At 36.0% G+C, this 25,690-nt stretch overlaps 3 protein-coding genes across 3 annotated transcripts; 2 read left to right on the plus strand and 1 right to left on the minus strand.

Annotated features, from left to right (window-relative positions):
* Positions 1-3,094: 3,094 nt before the first annotated feature.
* On the plus strand, positions 3,095-4,917 carry LOC136228067 (mavicyanin). The gene is made up of 2 exons (XM_066016918.1): positions 3,095-3,272; positions 4,484-4,917. The coding sequence occupies exons 1-2, from the start codon at positions 3,098-3,100 to the stop codon at positions 4,867-4,869; spliced, it is 561 nt and encodes a 186-aa protein (XP_065872990.1). The 5' UTR covers positions 3,095-3,097; the 3' UTR covers positions 4,870-4,917.
* Positions 4,918-7,982: 3,065 nt separating this feature from the next.
* Positions 7,983-15,967, plus strand: LOC136227124 (peptide methionine sulfoxide reductase A1-like). The gene is made up of 2 exons (XM_066015826.1): positions 7,983-8,569; positions 15,402-15,967. Exons 1-2 carry the CDS (start codon positions 8,030-8,032, stop codon positions 15,651-15,653), a joined length of 792 nt encoding a protein of 263 aa, XP_065871898.1. The 5' UTR covers positions 7,983-8,029; the 3' UTR covers positions 15,654-15,967.
* A 138-nt stretch (positions 15,968-16,105) lies between these two features.
* Positions 16,106-18,045, minus strand: LOC136227131 (nucleoside diphosphate kinase B-like). Its single transcript, XM_066015833.1, has 4 exons — positions 17,869-18,045; positions 17,488-17,536; positions 17,107-17,338; positions 16,106-16,451 (listed from the first exon to the last, which is right to left on the minus strand). Exons 1-4 carry the CDS (start codon positions 17,917-17,919, stop codon positions 16,337-16,339), a joined length of 447 nt encoding a protein of 148 aa, XP_065871905.1. The 5' UTR covers positions 17,920-18,045; the 3' UTR covers positions 16,106-16,336.
* Positions 18,046-25,690: the final 7,645 nt, after the last annotated feature.

Consider the following 25,690-nt stretch of genomic DNA (forward strand, 5'->3'; position numbering starts at 1 on the left):
GTGACTGAGGCTGCACTGAATAGAGAGAACCAACTGCCATTTGCTAGTGCGCGGTCAAGTTTTTCTTCAATAGGGTGAATTGAGCTATGCCCCCTTTCCCAGGTGAAAGGGTAACCTGTCATACTAACCTCTGCCAGACCACAATCCTGAATGGCTTCACTGAATCCCCTAATTAAGTTTGGGGGATGCCTGTTCCCCCCTCGTTTTTCTGTCTGTGAGAGCAAGTCGTTGAAGTCCCCAATAATAACCCATGGGTCGGAATCCATAGCTCTGAGGCTTCTGAGAAGATGCCAAGACTCTGCACGCCTAGATCTCTCAGGGTAGCCATAAAAACCGGTTAATCGATACTCCGGCAAACCTAATAAAGTGACCCTGAAATCAATGAAATTAGAAGAATACCCCAATAGCTGAACCGAGTTGGCTGTTCTCCAAAGAAGAGCTAACCCACCTCCATTATTAATAGGATCAACAAAAAAGAGGCCCTGAAAAGCAAGTTTCTTTTTTATAGCTTCTACTTTGGTACGACTACATTTGACCTCCATCAGAAAAATAAATTCGGGTCGTAGATTGAGTGCACAATCTACTAACTGACGAACTGTCGGAGCGTTCCCGATACCTCGGCAGTTCCAAGATAGAGTGCTCATATCCCCTTGCAAGCCGGACTGTCACGGCTTGCTTCAGAAATTTGTTTTGTGCCTGTTCCCTGACCCACTGCTTCGTTATCCTCCATCTCCATGAACCCACTCAGCTGAAACAGTGCCTCTTCTGTCTGCGGCTCTATACGCTTCCTTTTCGGATCAGTTATCTCAATCCCTATTTTCTCTGGAGTCTGTGTAAAAAATCCTGACAGTTTATTCCCGCCCTCAAGAATGTTTTCTTTTCCCTGTTTACAAACTGTCCCTTTATCTTTCGAAGTGAAGCCTGGTGGGATTACTACAAACTTCGGAATACATACCTCCTTTGCCCCAGATACAGTACCACTCTGACAGCCAGCTGTGTTCAGATTGCCCAATTGAGGAAGTGCCTGAAGAGGACGGTGTAACAGGAACTTCGATTGTGGTTGGACTTGGGAACGTCGAGTAGGTGCCCTGAGCCACGGACCATAGGCTCTCTCTACTTTTTCGGGTTCTGCTACTTGTAAGAGAGCTTGACAGAACTTATCTGCATGTCCTATGTGCCCGCATACAAAACAGAAGGTTGGTAGCCTCTCATATTTAAAATTAATCCAGTAGACTGTACCCCCTGAGATACTGATTTGCATCTTTCTTTTCAGAGGAGCAAGAACATTAACAGAGACTCTTATCCTGAGATAAGTTCTGGCAATCCCTGTGAAGTTATTTGGGTCAGCTTCCACAAAGGTTCCCACAAAATTTCCTATACTGGCAGCTACCTTTTCGGACATAAAACCAATTGGAAGATCATACACCTGTATCCAAAAATCAGCATGGGATAAGCACAATTCCATGGGGTTTTGGTTTTCTTCCAATTTCTTCATCAGAAGTAGGTGTTGTTCAAACATCCACGGTCCTCCCTGAATCACTCTATCTCGTTCCCATGGATGGTAGAATTCAAAACGAAATAAATTAGGACCCAAATCTTCAATGAATATACCTTTCGACGGACTCCAGACGTCAGCGAGTGTTGTTTTCATGAACGAGCTCTTTATCGGGCGGTCAGTGAGAAAAGAGCCAACTAAGCACCAGGAATTTGGGCGAGCTTGGACTTCAGACTCGTCCTGCTGAATGATTAATCCCTTGTTTCATCCTCCAGAGTAAGCAGAGAACTCATGTTAGTAATGTTATCCATGGAAGCCAGGAAAACGCGGCTTGGGAAAATCAAAAACGGGTTTTGGGATGTAATTGGTAAAATCGGAACTGGAATTATGCAGAAGTCGGGAAGAAGGGATATGGTGATTGGGTGTTTGATTACGGGGGGGGGGGGGGGGGGAGAGTGGGCTAGTAAGTCCAGCGGCCGGTCACCGGACGGGGAGCAGGGGCAAGAACAGGGGTGCGATTTTGGGGTCGGGCTGCAGAGACAAACGGGGTCGGGATAAAATAAGAGGGGAAATTGAAATTGGGGTTTTTCCTTATAGGTTGTGCGGTGTGTTTGAGGAGGACGGAAGGTAGGATCTGTGCTTGATTTGAGGGTGAATCTTGGTTGCCGGAGGTACTGGTAATCAGCGATGGTGGGAGAAGAGGAAGAAGGGGCTCGTCAATAGCGAGGTATTCTCAAGTTCTCAAGTTCACATAACTCAGATAGTTGATATTATCAATTGTTATATTTCGAGTGCTTAAACTATACATATAACCTTGATTTCGACATTTAAGTATCAAACAGTTAGTCAAAAAAAAAAAAAGTATCAAATAATTAAAAATTGAAAGGATAAGAGTGAAATTTATTATTATATATTAAAGTGGATATAATTGGGAAAAGTCAAAATGAAGATAAATAAGGAGTTGGAAGAGGTTTAACTCCTTCCACCAAAGATCCTTTTGGCTCTCACCCACCTCACCAACTGGACGAATGGAGCATGGATTCATCAAAGACTGCAAGTTTTTACTTCTTAACTACGCCCAAATCTACAAATTCGAATCATAGTTCAGGGTCCAAAAGTATAAAATTGATCAAGTCATAGACTAAAAATATTATAAACCGGTCTGATAATTTAAAAGCCCTAAATAAAATAAATAATAAAAACCACTTTAATATAAGATTTACTAATTAAAGTGTAAAAGTTGGACATACGTTTTAAATTATTTTTATTAATGAATCTACAAAAAGAATTAAACCCTTTTATATAATTTTATCATTATCTATATATAAAAAAAATTAATTTTCATATATAACAAGGCCCCTGTATTTACCCCTGTCTCAATCCAACATTTATTACCCTTTTATATTTTTTAAATTAGTAATTAAGAAATTGTTTATACATTAGATGGGAAAATATGACGATATTGGTAAACTAAGAAATCATGCAAAAGATGAAGTTAGGTGATCTAATAATAATCAAGCTTCACATATATATTATGTACAAAAGGCAGGGCAGGCCATGCTTAATTAATTGTATTGTCATTTGTTTGTTGTGTATATCTCCATGGATATGGCTAGACCAAGGTTACCTTTGATTTATGTTGTTGCCTTTCTAGGCTTTTGGGGTTTAACATGTTCTGCGACAACTTACGTTGTGGGGGATAATTCAGGTTGGGACATTAGTACTGATCTCGACACTTGGACACTGGCCAAGAAATTTGTTGTCGGCGACATTCTATGTAAGTCCTTGTTTATTTCTCCCGCTGCATTAATTGCCACAAATTGCTTTCTTTTTTTACAAGGTTCAATTTCTTTTCGTAGGGTTGACTTAAAAATTAATCCCTGTTTTTTTTTTTTTTTTTGTTATGAGTAGATTTAGCTTCTAAACGGTTGAATCTTAATACTAACGTCTATTAAACCGGTGCAGTTTTAGATTTCATTAAAACGCTTTATTAATAAAAGATATACAATTTCAATTTTTATTGGGTGTTTAGAATGATAAAGGTTGAAAGGAGTTCCGAATATGAAATTATACATTAAAAATTACTCAACTTTTATTAATAAGACTTAAAATTGTAATTGTTGATAAATATTAGTTTTAAGATTGCAATGTTTTATATGTGAGTATTAAATTCAATTCTCCCCAAATAAAATTGTATCTTTTTAGAAGTGTAGATATACATTTTGCACGAGAAATTATGAAAATTTTATTCTTAACGTTTTTAATTTGAAGCAATTTTAAATTTAAATAATAATACATGAAGCAATTTTAGATCTATTTTTAGGGTTTGGAAGACACTTAAGCCCCCACTATTCATTAGAAAACTTTATTGAACTTAGGGCATGGGGTTTTAATCTTTTAGGTAAAATCACACAAAAAAAAAAAAAAAATCCTATTAAGTTTCATTAGAAAACAATACTTATGTTAGTAAACTCTGGATACATCACTAAGTCCATGTAATAGAATCTATAAAGTAAAATCCTATCTAAGTTTAGAGGTTGAGGTCACGAGTATGTCGGCACACTTGAACCATCGGGACTACCTATGTCTATCTTTACTTATAGTCACCACCAACTGAAGAGTGCTCGATATTTATTTATTTTGCATTAGCTTGGGCAACACCTGAAAATTTTATTTTCTTAGAAACACATAAAAATTGTTACTACAAAATGGACGGTGATAATCACATTATTAATTGTTTCATTAATTAACTACTTCATTTATGAATTTTATAATAATAGAAATAAAATACATGTATATCTTACCGACTCAGAATTGTCACTCCTTTTTAATTGACATTGCTCTGTATTGAAACAAAATTTACTATGAGAAGTATATCTATGCTTCTACAAAAACATTTAAGTAAATTTGAATTTATTTTTCAATTTCAATGAAGAGAAGTCATGAATGTTCTTGTTTTAATGGTTTCTTTTTTTCTTTTTTGGTCAGTGTTCCAATACTCATCATCGAACAGTGTGAACGAGGTGACAAAACAATCATTTGACGGATGTAACACAACCAATGTTATAAAAACATATTCAAATGGGAACTCAACAGTGACATTGTCAAGAGCAGGGGGTTGGTATTTTATTTCTGGTAATAAGTTATATTGCTTAGGAGGAATGAAACTAGAGGTTAATGTACAAGGTAATCAAACTATTTCTCCGGTGGCCGGACCTCAAGCACAGCCTGGAACTACTCTTCCTCAGCAGCCATCCTCTAAAAACAATAATCCTGTTCCAACTTCTCATGGTTTTACGTTTAATAATCCTAATCAATTTCTTGTCAATGTCTTCTTTGCTTATGCCGCCGTCATATTATGCTTGGTTGGTTAACCAATAATTGTCCATATATATGTGTTAATTATTAATTGTTTTTATAACAAATTGGATCATTTTTCTCCTTTCATTTTCATTTGTACCTATTTTATTCCATCAGTAGTCAATTTTCATTGCTATTAAAACGATATGTAACATTGAAACTACATATCAATTGTGGCAGCTATGTATCGTTTCGGTCAATTAGATAGTAATCACGTGTTGTTTCGAATAGTAATGAAAATTGACTTGCATGACTTTTTGTGGTCAGAGTAATTTAATGGAGATAAAATTTAAAATTAGAATATTTTGTAGAGATAAATTGAAATTGAGACGATTTTGAGATAACTATAATAATGGTGTATTTATCCCAATAAACTTGTTGATAAAATTGACTTGAGAGCCCAAAAGATAGAATACTAGGCTTAAGCCCATGATACATGGAATAATGCAATCCACATACACATGGGTGATGGGCTTTGAGACACGTGATACATTCTAAATCACATGATTGGTATGATCTCAGTAACCAACCAACCAACTAAAACTAACCCTATGTAATCTACCTACCATATTCCACCTTCAATTATTCTTATTGCTTTATCAACTTCTCCAATCAATTTTAAAACTAATTTTTTATTTAATTTATTTCTGGTATCAAATTTTTATAAGTCTAGATTTAACCGTAACGTATAGTATAAATTTAATCATAATAATAATTTTAAGCAAAATTAATTTTAATTTTATATTATAAAAAATTTTGTAAAGTTAGTTTGATTATTATTTAACTATCAAATCAGATATTCCAAACAAATTTATAGATAAATTGAAGCAATTTTGTACGATTTTAATTGGCTATTTATAATTATATTAGTAACTTAACAAATATTTTAGACACTTTTACAAATTTTGTTGTGATTAACTTATATTTTTAAAAACATCTTAGACATTTTTTTCAATTTCTTTTAAAAACATAATTGATGTTTAATGTGAGTTAAACAATAATTAAACCCGGTTTTTGAAATTTTCGGTAAAGTAAAAATAAAATTGATCTTATTTGAAATGTTAATATTAAATTTGAATTATTTTATATGTTAAATCTGCAATTCATTAAAAACGTTAAAGATCAAATTTTGCACTTATCTTTTACCTTTAAGGCTTTCTCAATTGACTTCCTCAATTGTCCTAATCTCCGCAAGCAATTATAAAAGAAAAAGGAGGAATTTTATAATACTCCAAAAATGATATAGAAAATGATATAAACGACCATTTAATGAATGTCATTTATACATATTTTTTAATATTAATTATTGCATACATCACGAGAATGTCATTTTTATATATTTTTTTAATATTAATTACTGCATACATCACGAGTTTTTTGTATTCTTATTTTTGCAAAAAGATGAGTTCGAACCAAAAGGCTGTCACCTCTAATTTTAAAAGTATACAAATGAATATACTCTCTCGTTTTAGCTACATCATTGTTTTAGTTTGTGACATACATTAAAATATAATTGAAATATTCATAAAAAAGCTAAGAATGTTTACATTTGTCTAAAGTTCCATAAGCTATTAATTGGAGTAGTTAGTGGTGAGAGGAGAAATTATACAATACGCCTGGCATACCACACAATCTGATGTGGTATGCCATGGCCAATGGAATATAGACAAGTGTCATTAATTTTTTTTAAATAATCAAATTAATATTTCACCTCCTTCAACAAATTTGCATCCCATTCCTTCTAAAAAACGGTGGAAATCTTATACGGCCAGACATGTTATCTTCTCCGTTTGTTTCCATCCATTGACACCTCCTTTCCGTTGATAGAACAGATTCACAAATGTTAATGTTTACACTTTCCATCATTGTTTAAAATTTCTTTATTTATTTTCTAAAATCTAACACTAGTACATATATAAAATTTGAGCCAAAATATGCAGATGAAAGTGGTTTTATTTTTTCAATTTCTTTTGCTTCTTCACAATTTCCCATCTACTAAACAACTGATAATATCAAGTTTCCAACCTTTCCGCTTTTTAATTTTTATTCAGAATTTATTTGGTTGCTGAGAAAAAGGAAAAAGGAGGAACAAAAATGGCAATTGGAAGCCTAAATAACATAAAATCACATTCTCTCTCTAAAATTTTGCAGGCTGTCAAACAATAGATTACACCCATAAACAAAATCCAATTCCACTGATATTTTAAAAACTTCACAATCTCTGTTTAGTTCAGAGAAAAAGAGAGAAAATCGAATTAACAACACTCAGAGAAACTCAGATATTTGGGGTAGAAATAATAATTATGAACGGGGTGGAGTAAGTAACAAAGCAATGGTGAGTGGACAGCGGAAGGAGAAGGAATGGAGGAGGAGTATCGTTGCCGGCCGTAGTTTTTGAAGACGGATACAGATTCCGATTTTGAGAAAATTAAAATTATTATATTTTTCTAATTATTATTTAAATTTAATAACACTTGTCTCTGTTCCATTGGGCATGGCATACTACATCAGATTGTGATGTGGTATGCCGGGCGTATTGTATAATTTCTCTAGTGAGAGGGTTTATCAATAAATTTAAAATTTGAGAAGGAATAACCACAAATTAATTAATACTAACTTAGGCAATTGATAGTGATGGTTTTTTTTATACTTTCTAATGTCAAACTATGCAAATAAGCTTGAAGTGCAAGGAATAAATATTTTACTCAAATTAAACATCATCTCACATTACCTCCTTAACTTTATTGTTTTTGCATATAGAGCTTTTTCAACATTTCATTTTTCAATTTAACACCTCAAAATTTCAATCAATTACATTCACACACATCGAATTTCTTCATAGCGGGATTAATATCAAATTCAGCTAAAAACGCATCTCATAATTTAATATTGCATTACTTGAGAAGTTATTTTATCATCATCTACCGAGTTCGTAACTGAATTCGTCTGAACTGTTTGCCTAGATTTCAGATAGTTAGAAAAAAATTATAATTTAATTTGTAAGAACAAAAAATATTAGGGACCTCATGAATATTTTTTTTCCAAAGATTTTATTAATATTTTCAAATAATATTAAACAAAAATGAAAAAGATAATAATAAATAAATAATTGTATGAAAAATGCATTACTAAAAAAACTTCACGCAACACGTCAGAGATATCCGCCCAAGAAAAATGCTCCAAAATCTGGCCATCTCCACCATCGCCACCACCTCCACCAGCACACGGCTCCTCGTCATTTCTTCCTCTCTTTCAAAACCTTTCTTATCTCTCTCTAGGAAACTTCAATTTTCCTGCTCTAAACCCTTTACTTCCCCTCACAATTCCAAATCCATCTCCTACTACAAACCCCCAATGAACATCTTAAACAAATTGGGTTTCGGCAGCAAGTCTCCTGACCCATCCACCATGGACCCAACAATCCCTCAAGGTCCCGATGACGATGTGCCTCCTCCTGGCCAGCAATTCGCTCAATTTGGTGCCGGATGCTTCTGGGGCGTCGAATTGGTATTCCAGAGAGTTCCTGGTGTAACCAAGACTGAAGTGGGTTATAGCCAGGGGTTAGTTCATAATCCTTCTTACGAGGATGTGTGTTCTGGTACTAGTGGTCACAATGAGGTTGTGAGAGTTCAATACGATCCTAAGGAGTGTAATTATGAGTCTCTTCTCGATGCTTTCTGGGCTAGACATGACCCTACCACTTTAAATCGTCAGGTTAGTTTCTTTTGAAATCGTTTCATCTTTCTTCCGATTATTGAATATCTGTAATTTTTCTTGTTTAATTGATTGAGGGTTTTGATTGATCTCCTCCTATGCTTGTTTAATTTTGTACATGTTGGGTTCTATTGGAATTTGGTGTTTTACTTTTGGGGTTTTATTAGTTTGGATATGTTTTTTATTATTTGATCACATGGGGTTGTATATTTTAGTTCCTAATTTTGTCTTTCATGCTGTAGCTTGATGCGAACTTCAGGCCGATGTTAAAGTCCTTTTATTTTCATCCTTATTTGTCGATATCAATATGTTGTTAACTATCAATTTTCTTAAGCATAACACCGGATTAAGTTCAAGTAATGATTAATAATATTAGCATAAATTTTTTATAAATAATCTATCCTTTCTTCTAATTCTAGTTATTATGATGAGGTTTTGCTTTAAATTATGTTTATTATATTAATTGAACTTGACTTTGTTATGAACTTAAGTATCACTAGTTTTTATGATCTTGATTGAACTTGACTTTGTCCCTTTTACTGCTGCATCTGATTCCAACCCCAAAAACTAATCTTACTAATAACTTGCTATTTTAAGTATGTTGTTCGCAGAGAGTTATGACTAAATCAATATACTTGATCATGTATATAGTTATAGTCTTGTTATCGGAATAATCTAACCTTTATTCCAATTTTACTTTATCAGTAGCTTTATGTACGTTGTTGTTGTTGTTGTTGTTGTCACTTATAGTATAACTTAATTCAATTAACGCAACTAAATCAATTATACAAGAATTTCATTTAATACAAGTTAACACAACTACATCCATTAACACAAAGATTTCAATTAACACAAGAATTTCAATTAACACAACTAAAAAGAAATCACAATTATCAATTCATTTTATTCCCATTACGAATAAAAGAAAGAAAGAAAAATTACCTGTTGGGGAAGAAAAGCAGACTTCGAAGGACGGACAGACACCGGAGACACGGACGGAGGTGAGTGATGAACTGATGATCGGTCGTTTTAGTTTTAGGGATTTCAATTTGGGAATTGGGGATTTGGTTTGGGGGGTTGAACAATAGAAGTCGAAGGCTCAAGGCTGGTAATTGTTGTATGATGCATCAAAGGGGAACTTAATCTTTAGGGTTTACATATTTGTTTTTTTATTTTATTTCCTTTCCTGTTGAAATAAACGACACCGTCCCACTTAAGTGGAACAACGTCGTTTTGTTCAACAGAAAAGAAAAGAAAAGAAAAACAGATATGCTAACAGTTTATCTCCAACCTTTGAAGAGCCAGCAACGCTGGCAATGGAGGGAAGTAAGGCTGATAATGTAGAATCCTTGCCTTTCCATTCATTGATAATGTGATATATATACACAAGATATATGTGTGAACATGATAATTACAAATCAATTATATTCCTAAATTACAGCAGAAATATCCATATCTAATACACCCCCGTAGTCGAAACGGGAGGTGGTCGAACGTTGAGACTAGAGCGGAAGTCGTCGAAAAGAATTTGTGGTAGACCTTTGGTGAAAATATCTGCAATTTGATGACGAGAAGGAACATGAAGTACCCTAACCTCTCCTTTAGCAACCTTTTCTCGAACAAAATGTATATCCATCTCAATATGCTTGGTACGTTGGTGTTGTACAGGATTACCAGTGAGGTAAACTGCACTCACATTGTCACAATATACCAAGGTGGATTTACTAATAGGGCAATGAAGTTCAAGAAGAAGATTTCTAATCCAGCAAGTTTCAGATACGACATTAGCAACACCACGATACTCTGCTTCAGCACTAGAACGAGATAAAGTGGGTTGCCGCTTAGCAGACCAAGACAGAAGATTGTCACCAAGGAAAACACAATATCCTGAAGTAGAACGTCGAGTGTCAGGACATCCCCCCCAATCTGCATCTGTATAGGAGACCAAGGAATCTAGTGAAGAGGTTGTGAATGTAAGTCCGAACTCCAGGGTTCCTTTAACATATCGAAGAATCCGCTTGATAGCTGCCATATGAGACGTTTTGGGATCGTGCATGAATAAACAGACTTGCTGAACAGCATAACTGATGTCTGGGCGAGTGAGAGTCAAATACTGTAATGCACCAGCTAAACTTCGATACTCAGATGGATCATGATAAGCAGAACCAGATGAAGCACTCAGTTTTTGCTTAGTGTCAACAGGTGTTGTACAGGAATTTGCTGAAGAAAGACCGGCTTTAGAAATGATCTCAGTAGCATACTTCTTTTGAGACAGAAAAAGAGAGCCGGCGCTCCGAGTGACAGATATCCCTAAAAAATAACTCAATGGGCCAAGATCTTTCATAGCAAATTCGGAACTCAATTTGTTGATAATTGACTCTCGTAGAGCAGTGGAAGAAGTAGCTAGAACGATGTCATCCACATATAAGAGTAGATATGCCATCTCTGCTCCCCGACGAAAGACAAACAGTGAATGATCAGATTTACTGTGAGAAAAACCCATGGTAGACAAGAAAGAGGCAAACCGTTGGTACCACGCCCGTGGTGCCTGTTTGAGACCATAAAGAGACTTTTGAAGAAGGCATACATGATCTGGATAGTTGGGATCCCGAAATCCCAGTGGTTGATGCATATAAACAGTCTCATGAAGATCCCCATGAAGAAAAGCATTTTTTACATCCAGCTGATGTAGTGGCCAACCTTTAGAAAGTGCAATACTTAATACAGCTCGAATTGTTGCTGGCTTAACAACTGGACTGAAAGTATCACCACAGTCTACCCCAACAAGTTGATTCGCCCCATTTCCAACAAGTCTTGCTTTGTATCTTTCAAAAGATCCATCTGCATTAAATTTGTGCCTGAGAATCCACCAACTACGAAGAACATTAGCATTAGAAGGACGGGGTACGAGGACCCACGTCTTATTTTCAATAAGAGCCTTATATTCTTCAGTCATGGCTTGTTTCCAATTAGGGTATTGTAAAGCAAGTGAGGGATTAGAAGGAATAGGAGAAATAGTGGTGGTGTGTAAGTTGAGCTTTCTTTGGGGTTTGAAAATTCCAAGTTTAGCTCGGGTTGTCATAGGGTGAGTCGGTTGGGTTGGGTTGGCGTGTATAGGATCGGGAGAAGGCGGGGAAGTGGGCTGTTGTGGGGAGGTGAGCTGTTGTGGGGAATTTGTGTTTGGGCCGTGTTGAATTGGAGAAGGAAAGGGACTGTCGAGAGGAGAAGGGGGAAGTGCTGGGCTGTTTTGGGAAGATGGGTTGGGACTGTTGGGCCGTGGTGAAACTGGGCTTTGGTTAGGAGTGGACGCATTAGTGGGGAAGGGAATAATGGGTTGGGTTGTTTGTGTAGGTGAGTTGGAAATAGAAGAAATGGGAGGGGAGGCCGAGACATGTTGAGTGGAAAATGGAAATTTGCTTTCATTGAAAATAACGTGACGAGATATAATTATTTTCCGCGCGGAGATGTCGTAACACTTATAGCCTCGATGATTGGATGGATATCCAAGAAACACACATGGAGAGGACCTAGGTTGAAGTTTATTTCTAGAGGAAGAAGGGACAAGTGGGTAACAAAGACAACCGAAAGTGCGTAAGTGAGTATAAGAAGGAGTACGATTGTAGAGAATTTGAGTCGGTGAAAGAAGACTAAGATTTTTGTGAGGGAGAATATTTAAAAGATAGGTCGCATGAGCAAGAGCATGAGGCCAGAAAGAATGAGAGCAAGAAGCATGTGTTAGAAGAGTGCGAATTATATTATTGATTGTTCGAATCGTTCGTTCAGATTTACCGTTTTGGGAGGAAGTATGTGGACATGAAAAACGGAATTGCATACCATTATTGTTAAAAAAATCATGAAAATGACTATTGTTATACTCACCACCATTATCACACTGAAAAGTTTTGATATCTTTTTCAAATTGAGTACGTACGTAATTTCGGAATGTGAGGAACACAGAAAAAACTTGAGATTTATTTGCTAAGGGAAAAGTCCACAGAAAATTAGAATAATCATCTAGGAAAAGAACATAATATCTATAGCCACTAGAACTTAGAACAGGAGATGTCCATATATCACTATGAATAATATCAAACGGCATTGATGACATATTTTTAGAAGCATAAAAAGGCAATTTAATATGTTTCCCAAGCACACAAGAATTGCAAATAGAAAAATCAACATTTTTAGGACAAGAAATAAAATTATTAGTTCGAAGATTGTCTAAAATTTGAGGACCAGGATGGCCCAATCTATTGTGCCAAACTGAAGGAGATAAAACAGAAGCATTTAAAGCATAAGAAGACTCTGAAGAGGAGGATGTGACTGGATATAAATCACCGGTGCTATTACATCTCATAATAGGGATCCCCGTGCGCAAGTCCTTCACAGAGAAACCAACAGGATCAAATTCAACGGACACATTATTATCAATAGCAAATTTCCGCACAGATATAAGGTTTTTGATTAATCTAGGGGCATGTAAAACATTGTTCAATTCTAGGGTTTTGTTGTTTGTTTTTAAGGATGCATTACCAAGACCGATAACAGGAATACAAGTGCCATTACCTACTACGATACTCGTGTTAGGACTCTTATTTAAATAAGATGTGAGTTTACCTCCATCCCCGCTCATGTGAGAAGTGGCGCCGGTGTCCATATGCCAAGGTTCTGCAGGTGGTGTGATTGTCAAGGTGTGCATAGCCGCCTCAATGTTTGTTGGAGTGTAATACTGGGCCAGATGGGCCTGCGGATGGGCTCCCAATATGCCTGGCTGGACTGCAGAAGAATTGTTATTAAAAACAGGCCCGCGAGTTGCACCATGAGTTGCACCATGTGAAGAATTGGGCCAAGAAGGATAAGGACATGGGGGATAGGCCCATTGGGGCGCCTGTCCAGTCCATGGCCCGTACCCCCATGGCTGTTGTAAAGAAACAGCCCTTGACCAGCGAGGACCGCTATTTTGCTGCCATCGTCCGCCTCTGCCCCGTCCGCCTCTGCCACGGCGATAATAACCCCGGCCACCGCGAGCAGCGCCAGAATTTTGAGGGAAAGAAGGCCGAACGTGATTTGAATATGGAGGAGCTTGATTCGACGGGGACTGTTGGGCGATAGTAACGGCGGCAATTTCAGATCCGACGGTGGCGGCTGTGCGTTTTTTACGGGCAGATTCTTCCAATAATAACATGGACCTTGCCTTTGTGAAATTGGGCAGAATGTCATTGTGGCGAATTTGTGTTCCGATTGTCTCGTAGGCGTCAGTGAGCCCCGAAATTAATTGAAGAACGAGACGATCGTTGGATACGGCAGCCCCGACGTTGCTTAATTGGTCCGAGAGGGACTTCAAATGTTGGCAGTAGGCAGAGATATCATCAAAATTTTCAAGTCTAGCATTGGACAGTTCTTGTTGTAAATAAAGGGCTCTTGAATTTTTATTATCGGAGAATTGTTGTTCTAGGAGTTTCCAAGCGTCGGCGGCTGTTAAATTTGGTCCGATGATACTGTTGAGAAGGTCTGAAGATATGGTTCCATAAATCCATTGCAACACGATGGCATCAACACGAGACCATAAACCTGGATTCTTTGCTTTCATAACCGAAGAAGAGGTTTCCGATTTATCGTCGGTTTCAGGAAGGATATGATCAAGAACTTGAAAAGCACGGGCATGTGTTTTAAAAAGTTCAGCCCAAGTGGTATAGAGGCCTTTGCCGGATTCGAGAGGATCACGAATAAAGGAGGTAATGTTGATAATGGAGAGGGCCGGATGAGTTGGTGCGGCGGCGGCACCATTGTTTTGTTCATTGTTTGGCATGGTGGCAGTAGAGTTTTTAGGGATGAAGAACGGCAGAATGAGGAAGAGAGAAAGAAGAGATTTGGGTGGGATTAGGGAGAGAAATTTTAGGAGAGAGTTTTTAGGAAAGAAATTAGGCTCATGATACCATGATAATGTAGAATCCTTGCCTTTCCATTCATTGATAATGTGATATATATACACAAGATATATGTGTGAACATGATAATTACAAATCAATTATATTCCTAAATTACAGCAGAAATATCCATATCTAATAAAGGCAAAGCTTCAAATTTCATAAATTTAATACTTGGGTTCTTAAAAATTTCTAGATCTCAGTAGGGCCAAGTGCCCCAATTGCTCCCACTGTAGATCCGTCCCTGATTAATATATCTATTGTTCTTGATTGAAGTGAAATTTGTCAATCACCTGAATTTCAGACCTGAGTCACAACTGATTGGGTCTGTGGGTCTTTTGATCATCATCGATACCACTGTACCAGTCTTGGTGTGTAGGGAAGGGAAGCATATCAGCTGGATAAGTAGAGTGGGTTCTGGTTGCCTGGTGCTAGTTGTCCATAGGATATCACATAATTGATCGAATATGGACTCAACTTTTTCTGTGTAGGTGAAAGTTATCTCATTCACTGCCTATCATTGTTTACATCTACTGTTTTGCTTTGTTGATTGATGAATGCTCATGAAGTTGTTTTACTTCTGTGATTCTCCTAGTTCATCTAGTTTTTAGATTGTTCTAGTAATCTCTTTTTCAGATGTAATTATCTAAGACCGGTACATGCCCGTGTTTATATGGTGTCCGCTTATGTTAATGGAGGATGTCGGAGATTGTTTACCCAATCATGGTTTTTATTTTAATAAGTGCCAAGTTTTTACCTTGTTCTCACTCTACGCATCCCCGTTATGGTATCAGAGCTGATGATATTGATATGAACTCAGATACCTTATGTTGCCATAAAATTCATTTGTCTTCTCTGACAGTTAGATTGCAAAATTTTGATGCCATTTTATACCATTATGAACAGGGGAATGATGTGGGAACACAATACCGATCGGGTATATACTACTACACCCCAGAGCAAGAGAAGGCGGCGCAGGAGTCTTTGGAACGACATCAGAAAGTCCTGAACAGAAAGATAGTTTCCGAGATTGTACCTGCCAAGAAGTTCTATCGCGCTGAAGAATACCACCAGCAATACCTTGCAAAGGGAGGCCGCTTCGGGTTTAAGCAATCAACTGAGAAAGGCTGCAATGATCCAATCCGATGCTATGGCTAAGTCGTCTAAAACCGAAACTGGAAAAAGGTTGAATTTATTTAGGGACTATAACTTATGTTGATATTCATGTGTGTTTAGTTGCACAATATGGGTGTCTATAATGAGCTATGTATATGTAAGGTATATGCAAAGTTTATTAAGTATCTATGTAAAGTTGGTTGTTTGAGAAGATTGGTGGGTGGATATAGGAATAAAAAGTATTCTATGTTGTCCATGATGCTTGCTATTGTTGGTCATTTTTCAGTGTTATAAACACCATTGACTGAGGATCATTCTATATAGAATCCAATTTGAATACTGTTTTATTGACGTTTTACATGGTGCTAATTTTGGACTTTTGTCATTCTTATTCGTTGATTTGGTATACTTCAAAGTCGATATGGCACCAATGAGTCAAATATTAAGGATCTTACCTGAGCTGCACAATTAGAAGATCTAAGCAATATTGAATATTGAGACAAGGCAAAATCTGAGTTATACATTATTGAATCATGTAGTTGGGTATATAAATATATACAAGATTACTGCATTAATTGCAGTTTCCCAAGTTAATTATTGTGTAATTTGGGAATAGATCAGAAGCAAACAAGCTTCATCCATAGAATTAGGATGTAAGAGCAAAAGAGAGTTGCCGAATCAACTTAAAACAAAATTGTGATTAGCAACTCGGCCATGGTAAAGTTTCACTCGTAGATCCAGCGATTGAGGCAACTCTGCCAACTCACAGTGCCATCAGGAAACCACAGTGCTATCTCTTTCTTACCATTCTCTACTGAATCACTTCCATGAGTCACATTCCTGCAATTTTACCAACAATAATTACACCATATCATACGCCAGCTAATAAATATTACTTCCTGTTAGGAATTGTAGCAATTGTTGTTGATTATAAGCTTGATATGCAGAAATATTAGATATGCAATCACAAGAATAATAAATTTACATGATTCCTCTATTTGTGTCTACATCTCCAGGTGAGAAGCACATAAACCATTAATTGTCAAGTTGGTACAACAGTAATAAAATCTCATCCTTCACTAAAGTTCATAACTCTCAAATCTCATGAGACCCGATTATATCTAAAGCTCGCACATGCACATATGAGAACACAAGCTCTAAATCTCTGCCGGCAAATAAATAAGCAAGCAACCCTTGTTTATGTGAGCCTAAAAGTATAATAGGATTTTAAAGAGAGACTTTTCAATTTCTTTTGTGAAAATCAAACTAAACAGTATACCTCTTAACAATTCTATTCCTTGGCCTTTCACAATAAAAGGGAACTTGATTCATATTCTTTTATGAAAATCAATCGTGAACAAGATGTTTGTTGGATTGGAAGAATTAACTAAGAACGCATGATGACTATAATTGAAATCCTAAACTCAGTCCTTATAAAAACTGTAGAAATAGACCAAAAGAGGGAATTATATGGTAAGAGTTGTGAGGAAATAACCTTCCAACTTGAACAGAAAAATCACCACGAATGGTGCCAGGAGCTGAGTCAGCTGGTTTAGTAGCACCAATTATCTTCCTACCAGTTGCTACAACGTTCTTACCTTCCCAAACCATAGCAACAACAGGCCCTGAAATTATGTACTCAACTAGCCCTTCAAAGAAAGGCTTTGTTGACAAGTCCTCATAGTGCTTTACGGCAAAACACCGTTCCACACTCAACATCTTCATTCCTATATTCAAATAAGACTGTCAAAACCGATTATCGTGTCATAATCGTATTAAATCAAGCAGATTGTCTCTATAAATCCTATAATATTGCAACTAATAAATAATAAGGAAATCACTGGAAAATCAATATGCATCAATTTTAAGTGGTTACCTTTCAAAGAGAAGCCTTTTTTCTCAAATCTGCTAATGATCTCACCCACCTTACACAAACAACAGAGAATATGAATACATAGAAAAATGGTCCAAAAACAAACTGTCATATCGATTTTGAAAACAGCGGATGATACCAAAATTTCAATTCCATCTGTGACTATAAACTGTATAAGATTTTGAAAGTTTCATGTCGGTTATTAGAAATTAAACAAAAAGGAAAAAGTAATAATAATAATCGCATGTTTGAATATAAGCCCTAGTCAGTGAAGTGATGAATGATGAGACATATTCAATTCAAATACTAATAATTGTGAACGAAGGAGATGATTGAGTGAGTAAAGCTGCAAATAGGAAGAAAAGAGGAGGAGAAGAGACAAACCAAGCCTCTCTGAACTCCGTCAGGTTTGATCATGATGAAACTCTGCTCCATCTTTTGCTTTGCAGTCGAATTGCAGTAGAGCAGATGGTGAACAAGCACAAAGTTTAACTCGACAGCCGAATGAGTTTTGATTGAAAGCTATGAACGAGGCCCATTTATGCATCCATCCAACTTCATTCTAAATAAATAAAAGGTCAAAAGCATCTTCTTAAACTTCACCATTTCAATTTTATGCGTCTTTTGTTTTTTTTAACTGAACTAGATGTTTAATTTTTAACTGAACTAGATGTTTATAGTTAATTAATTTACTTGCTAAATGTTGATAGTTAATTAATTTAGTAAGTAAGCGATAATAAATACAGAAGTTGCGGTCAATAAAGTAGGGATCATCAAAACACTAAACTATCCAATGTAAAGACGGTTTTCAGTGCTGGTTATCCAGTTACAGAAACAACCCCATAGGCTTTCGCTTTCGCGTCTCTCTAAAATTGCAGTCATGGTAAAATCTTGGTTTATTTAATCATCAGGGTGCCAAGCAAGTCCGATCTTGGTTCCAATGCTGCAGAGACAGGTGTTGCTGATCGAACTAATCTACTTTTCTTTCTACATACGGACTTAATATAATAAAAATAAATAAATAGGGATATAGAATCTCATGTGTTTTTGGTCGTAATCTATTAATTGGGTCGGCACTAAGTCTAAGCAAGGAGTGCAAACGCCTACGGCTCAAGCCTAAAAGGGAAAAACATACTATACATGTAAAAATAGCTTAATAATACAACAATATGGATAGAGACAGAAGTTTTAGTGAACCAAAACCTTAATGAATTTTATTATAATGTATTTTGAAATTGTAAGTATTTTTTTTATTATTATTAAGAGTGTTTTTATCTCTTATTTCGTCTAAAACTTACAAAAAAATAAGGACCGACCATGTGCACCAAAAGTGGAATAACCAAGGAGTTTGAGATGCTTTTCGTCAATGTAATTAGGGTTAATTTTAAAAAACTTGTGATTTTGTTAATTTATAGATTTGTATCTGTGGGTTTCTTTTTTTCTAAAAAAAGAGGACTCGTGAGGTTCTCGTGCAGATGCAAATCAAGGATTTTTAGGTTGATATTGACCATTGAGGAACTTCAAAATAAAAAAAAATTCAAGAATTTATGATATTCTAAACAACTTTAATTTTTCAACCTTTTAGTTTTGAGATTATTTTAGATGTTATTTCAGGGCCGTCTTGAACATTTTTGGGGCCTTGTGCTAAATGAAAAAAAATTGGACCTATCCATTAAAAAAATTAATACTTTCATATAATAATAATTTTTGTATAAAATCAAAACACCAAAATACTTTTACGGGGTGTTTAGTATTCTATTGGGATAGGGATAAAGATAAAGGTCGGGATATGGATAAGGATAAATGGTTGTGATAAGAATAAAAATATGATAGTCGAGAATTATTATTCAATGTTTGGTATGTGGGATAGAGATAAAGATAAAATAATACATTTTTACTATTTTTAACCTTATTTAAACTACATAACATTAATTTGAGGGATAAGATGGACTTTTTCATCCTATTAAAATCGCAGCAGCTTATCCCATCTCCTTATACCACCCCCCTCCTCGGTATAGGATTTGAGGGATAAGGCTCATATCTCTCCCTTATGTCTCTAACCTATCTCTAAAACAAACATGAGATAACTCGTCTCAGTTTTTTTTATCCCTAATCCCGTGTCTTTATCCCCTCTAACAAACACCCCGTTTTATTATTTTTTTTAAACAAAAAAACAATGCATTAATGAGCCAGATCATGGCAAATTGTAACAATGAAACAGAAACAGAACTCGGTAATAAATTAAAAACAGAAGGGCAAGTGGATAAACGAGAAGACTGTGCTAACACATGTGTCATCCCATTCGCTTGCCGCCGCATCCATTTGACTAAGTAAGAGTCATTTGATATTATAATCGATCGTATTTGAATAATTCTATCCCCAAATTCAGAATCATCAACAGAAGTAGAATTTATTACATCAATTACTTGTTTAGCATCAGATTCGAAAACCACATTTCTTATTCCATCAACTTGTAGCCATTCCATAGCTTGTAATAGAGCTTCGGCCTCACATTCTTGTGTTGTCAGACAACATAACAGACTCGCACATCTCCCCATTACAAACTGCCCATGTGCATCTCGTACTGCTGCTCTCATCCCTGCACGACCATCAGTGTTAAAACATGCAACATCAACAAAACACGAGAGAAATCCTTCCGATGGTGGGTGCCAAGCCGTGCAACATATGAAATATTTCCTGCTACTGTACTTCCGATCTGCTGTTCTCCCGTACCAGTCCGATTTCTCAAGGCATTTGCTTCTAACCAATCATTAAGTACTGTGCAAGCTTGAGCCACTATTTGATCTGTTGTACGAATCTCATACTGCCAAAGACGGGTATTTCTAGCCTGCCATAAGCTCCAGAGGTGCATCAAAAATGTTTTCACAATTTGTTCCAGTGCTGCTCTAATCATGTTATGAAACCATGCTGTCAAGTTCTCAGCCACTGCCGCCTCCGCATTAATTCGATCCAGAAGTCCCGCCTTCTGCCACGCTCTTATTGCTCATGTACATTCAATAAAAAGATGTCATCCATCCTCCCAATGTTCGTTACATATCACACAAGTACTACATACCTGTAACCCGCGTATTTGGAGATTCACACGTGTTGGGAGACAATTGCGTGCTAGTTGCCAGCCAAAATGCCAGACCTTGTGTGGAATTTCAGCATACCACAATTTTTTCCAAGCACCCCGAACATGAAATCTCTCTCCTGCTTCCAGCGTTGTAGCCAGTCGGTAAGCACTTTTCAGTGTGTAACGTCCTGAAGAATGGGATTTCCATATTAACTGATCCTCACTAGTCAAAGTACCAACAGACAGTTTATGAATTTCTGTAATATCTCTATGCTCGAAAATTTCCTCCAACAGCTCTTCATCCCAATCCCTGGAATTATGGATAAACAAATCATTGACTTTCAAATACTCTAACCCTTCCACCATAGGGGTTCGTATATAGCCATCCTCCTCATCACGCAACCATCTCTCAGTCCACACATTTATTGATTAACCGTTTCCAATTTTCCATCTGAATCCTTCTTTAATGATTAGTTGGGAACTCCATATACTTCGCCATATAAAGCTTGGTGAATGCCCAATGAGGCCCTCATAAAATCCCCTATTGGATAATATTTAGCTTTGAAAACTCTACTAACAAGCGAAGATGAATTGGTAAATAACCGCCATCCCTGTTTTCCCAACATAGCAAGATTAAAAGCCGTGAAATTTCGGAAACTCAATCCTCCCAACAATTTTGGAGCACACAATTTGTCCCATGCCATCCAATTCAGTCCTCTCTCACCTGACTTTTTATTACCCCACCAAAACGAATTCAGCATTCGCTGTAATTCCTCCGCCGTCGATATAGGGAGCAGGAATACACTCATGAAATAGATTGGGATGGCTTACCCTGCTGCTCGAATAAGTGTAGCCTTACCAGCTTTTGATATTCCTTTTCCTCTCTAGCGTTGTAGCCCCTGCCATAACCTGTCTCTGAAGTGTGCAAAGATTGCTCGTTTCGTTCTACCCACCAACGACAGAAGACCCAGATATCTTCCCGTATTCAACGGACTAGTAATACCCAAAATGCTAGAAATTCCCATACCCAGGTCATTTGCCACATTTCTACTGAACATGATTCCAGATTTTTGAAAATTTATAGCTTGCCCCGAAGCTAATTCATATGATCTAAGTAATTTTTTTAAGACTCTACTTTCAGATATGGTAGCCTGACAAAATAAGAATGCATCATCCGCAAAGAGCAAATGTGAAATCGCAAGTGCCCCTCTCTTAACTCGGCAACTATGCAATAACACTCTATTCTCAGCTGCCTTCAATAATGACGTCAACCCTTCAACACAAAGCAGAAATAAGTACGGTGACAATGGATCACCTTAGCGGAGTCCTCTTTTTGGGCAAACAGGACCAACCAATTGATCATTTATTCTAACCATATATTGCACAGAAGACAATGCATTATCAAATTAACCCATTTATCTGTAAAACCCAACTGTAGCATCAATTCTCTTAAATAATTCCAAACCACTCTGTCATATGCTTTACTCATATCAACTTTTAATGCCACACTACTTGCTTTCTTAGCAACATTATTGTTAATGCTATGAATAAGTTCAAAAGCGATCAAAATGTTGTCATGAATAGACCTCCCTTTAATAAAAGCAGATTGATTTTCAGAGATAATCCCAGGCAAAAGCATTTTCAATCTATTTGCTAAGACTTTGGAGAAAATTCTGAATATAACATTACACAGTGCTATTGGACGAAGTTCAATCATAATAACAGGATTCTCACATTTTGGAATGAGAGTAATGATAGTATTATTAAGCTCAGAGGGGAACATACCTTGATCAAACCATGTTGACCCAACAATGAAGATATCATCTCCAATTATGTCCCATTATTTTTGATAAAAACCTGGATTAAATCCATCAGGTCCTGGAGACTTATCAGGATGCATTATTTTTAACATAACAAATATAATAATAATAATTAAATTAGATATTGTATAATAATAATAATAATAATAAAATTGGGCTCTTTAAGACTCTAGAGGGTTAATTTTTTGGATAAGTTAACATTCACTTAATTTTTTACATAATAATTAATAATAATAATTTATTTAGATTTGTATAATAAAAAAATTGGGCCCTTTAAATTTGGGACCTATGCGGGAGAGCTCATTGTACATCATTCTCTTACTCACCTGTGTTATTTGTTTAGAAGAGGGAAAAATAATGTTTAGATAATAAAAGCTTCAAAAATTATGATTTAAAAAAAAATAGTTTCATGATAAATATAATACTAAACAAATTTAATTATTGGAATTTTTATTTTGAAATCATCAAATGATCAAATTGATTATGTTAACCTAAAAAGTTTTGATTTATAACTCGGACAAAAATCTCAGTTCTCTTTTTTTTTCAACAAAAGACCACATGTTTTTTTTAAATTAACTCATATAATTACCACAATTATTTTACTTAGACAAACAATAAATTTTTTTATAATAAAAAAATGTTTTATCAATAAAACGTTGGAAAATTACAAAATTAGGTTAAATGGGAGGTCCATTTACATATTTAACCCATTTACTCAACCTATTACATATCTAGACCGATTTTGTGTGACTTTCTCATAATACCCCTAACCTTCTCATTTCCCCAAACGCGAACGATCTCTCCCCACTTCTCCTTAGTTGCGCGAAACGGTGGCAGCTCCTCCATTAATGATTCCAAGACTTTTGATCTTCCTATCTTTCTTTAAATTGCACGAAATCTGTACCATTTCTCCAAATCACAATGTATTTCTCTTCTTCCTCTCTTCATCTCTTGATTCTGCAACTTCCTAATCATAGAAAACGAAGCCATGGTTCTTCATCTTCCATTTCTTGCTCGTTCGAAGAAATGATGATTCTACATTATTTTTATGGTTCTTCCCAGTTTATCATATTGGGTTCGTCGAAAAATGTAAGTATATACTGTTTTTTTTTTGCGTTTTTCCGGACCAATCCACTTAGCATATGCGGTTTTCGCGATGTCTTTGCGGAGAAATTTATTGATTTTACTTCGCAAAATAATGATTACGCGAAGTTTGTGAGGTAATTCGATAAATTTCTCTCGCAGACTCTGCGAAATCATAGTTTCGCGAAGTTAGAGCGTCACATTTCTCCTCGCAGACTCCGCGAAATCATTGTTTCGCGAAGTCAGAGCGTCACATTCCTGCTCGCGGACGTCGCGAAATCATTGTTTCGCTAAGTAAAATCACCCTCTTCCTTGCACATTTATGTTCGCATACTTAGCAAATCATCGTTTCGCGAAGCCAAATCTTCCTTTTTTCTGACTAACACGATTAAATTTTTCTGAAGGTGGTTGAATACATAATATTCATTCCTGGAAGCCGGCGTGTTAGGGTGCCATGAGAGACATCCATTCAAAAACGCCTGGACTTCCAACCATCGGTCGTGAATAGGAGTCTACACCATGGGACACGTCCATCCCTCAGTGGTTAATAAGAGCCTATGTGTCGTGAGACATCCATCCATCAGTGGTGAATAAGAGTCTATGTATAATGAAGTGATTTGTTAGGAGTTAATTGTTGCAATCTTAGTGAATAGTGGCCTATGTATTATGAAATGATTTGTTAGGAGTTTATTATGGCAATCTTGTTGTAAATTTTGATAATGTTATGATTTTAATGTTGTTATTGTGGCAATCTTGTTGTAAATTTTGATAATGTTATGATTTTAATGTTAGAATCCGTTATTGTTTGGCATTTTTTATTATATACGACTTCGCGAATTAGCTTCAAAACACATCCAGGCTTCACATATGCTAATTAAATTCATCAAGTAAACCAAACATTAGCTTCGCAGGCTTCAGATATGCTAATTAAATTCATCAAGTAAACCCAAACATTAGCTTCGCAGGCTTCACATAATATCGAATCTGCGAAGTCAGACGGGAGGGAGAGGGACTCGCGTAAATATTGAGGGTATTATGGGAAAGTCACAGAAAATCTGTCTAGATATGTAGTGGGTTGAATAAATGGGTTAAATATGTAAATGGACCTCCCATTTGACCATTTTTGTAATTAACCCACAAAACTATCATTAAATAATTTTTAGAGTGAGATTGATAAAGCATGATTAATACAAGCGAGAAGTAATACTAAGAAAAATATGTTAAAAATGTTAGCTGAGAATATAATTTGATGAATGGGGAGGATAATTTCTCTTAAAAAATAATATCATATGGGAATATAATGACTAGTAGAGTAGGTAAGAGAAATAGTAATCAACTTTTTATTTATTCCTTATTGATAACCATTTTGAAATTATGAGCCTACTTAAACTTTATTTTCGGGATTCCATTACTTTTTAATTTATCTCTATTTTTACTATACTTTAATTTAGTGGGGGGAATTGGAAATTTTTATAATTTTAAACGAATGAAATTTTAAAGAAAAATCGGTTGAATGAAAGTCTTTTCTGTGGGTTGTATATCAAATATATTGATCTCACTGATTCTGTAAGGTTTTTTTTAATAGATTTTGAATCATTTACAAATATATATTTTTTTTTAATGGAGTTGAACTTTGAAGTCAATGTGTTTTTTGTTTTTGAGCATTTGGATATGTTTTTGTAGTATTTGAGAAGGAAGAGGTCATATAATATAATGATTGTCTCAAGTTAAATTCCACAACAATTGATAGTTATTTTTGTCAATTTCTTAATCGTTTGGATGATGAGGTGTTCTATTTGAGAAATTGAGTGTTGTGAATTTAGTTTCAGACTTTATGAACTGTCCAGTTTATAGATGTCGCAAAAGGTGGATAGATGCGGAAATAACTTGGTTGCAATTGGATATTAGCTCGTTTTTTTATTAGGAGAATGAAGCTCTACATGTTCTGGGAGTGAAGGACTTCAAGACCTTTAATCAGATTCTATTGGGCAAGATGTGTTAGGAACTAATCCAATGGACTAGTTTTACTATTCATATGTTGTGTTCAAGATTTCTTTCAAAATCGGGTTTACCTAAACTCATCATTGCTCCTTCGTCAATCTGGTCCTCTTATCGAGAGACTTATGATTTGATCAGGGATAACTCGCATTGCTGGATTGACAGATCGTCATCTTTGAACTTTTGGTCAGATAACTGGATCAAGCCGATGGTGGCCGACAGCCTTGGT

The sequence above is a fragment of the Euphorbia lathyris genome, chromosome 1 (assembly GCF_963576675.1).
Source record: "Euphorbia lathyris chromosome 1, ddEupLath1.1, whole genome shotgun sequence".
In the NCBI taxonomy this organism is placed as follows: Eukaryota; Viridiplantae; Streptophyta; class Magnoliopsida; order Malpighiales; family Euphorbiaceae; genus Euphorbia; species Euphorbia lathyris.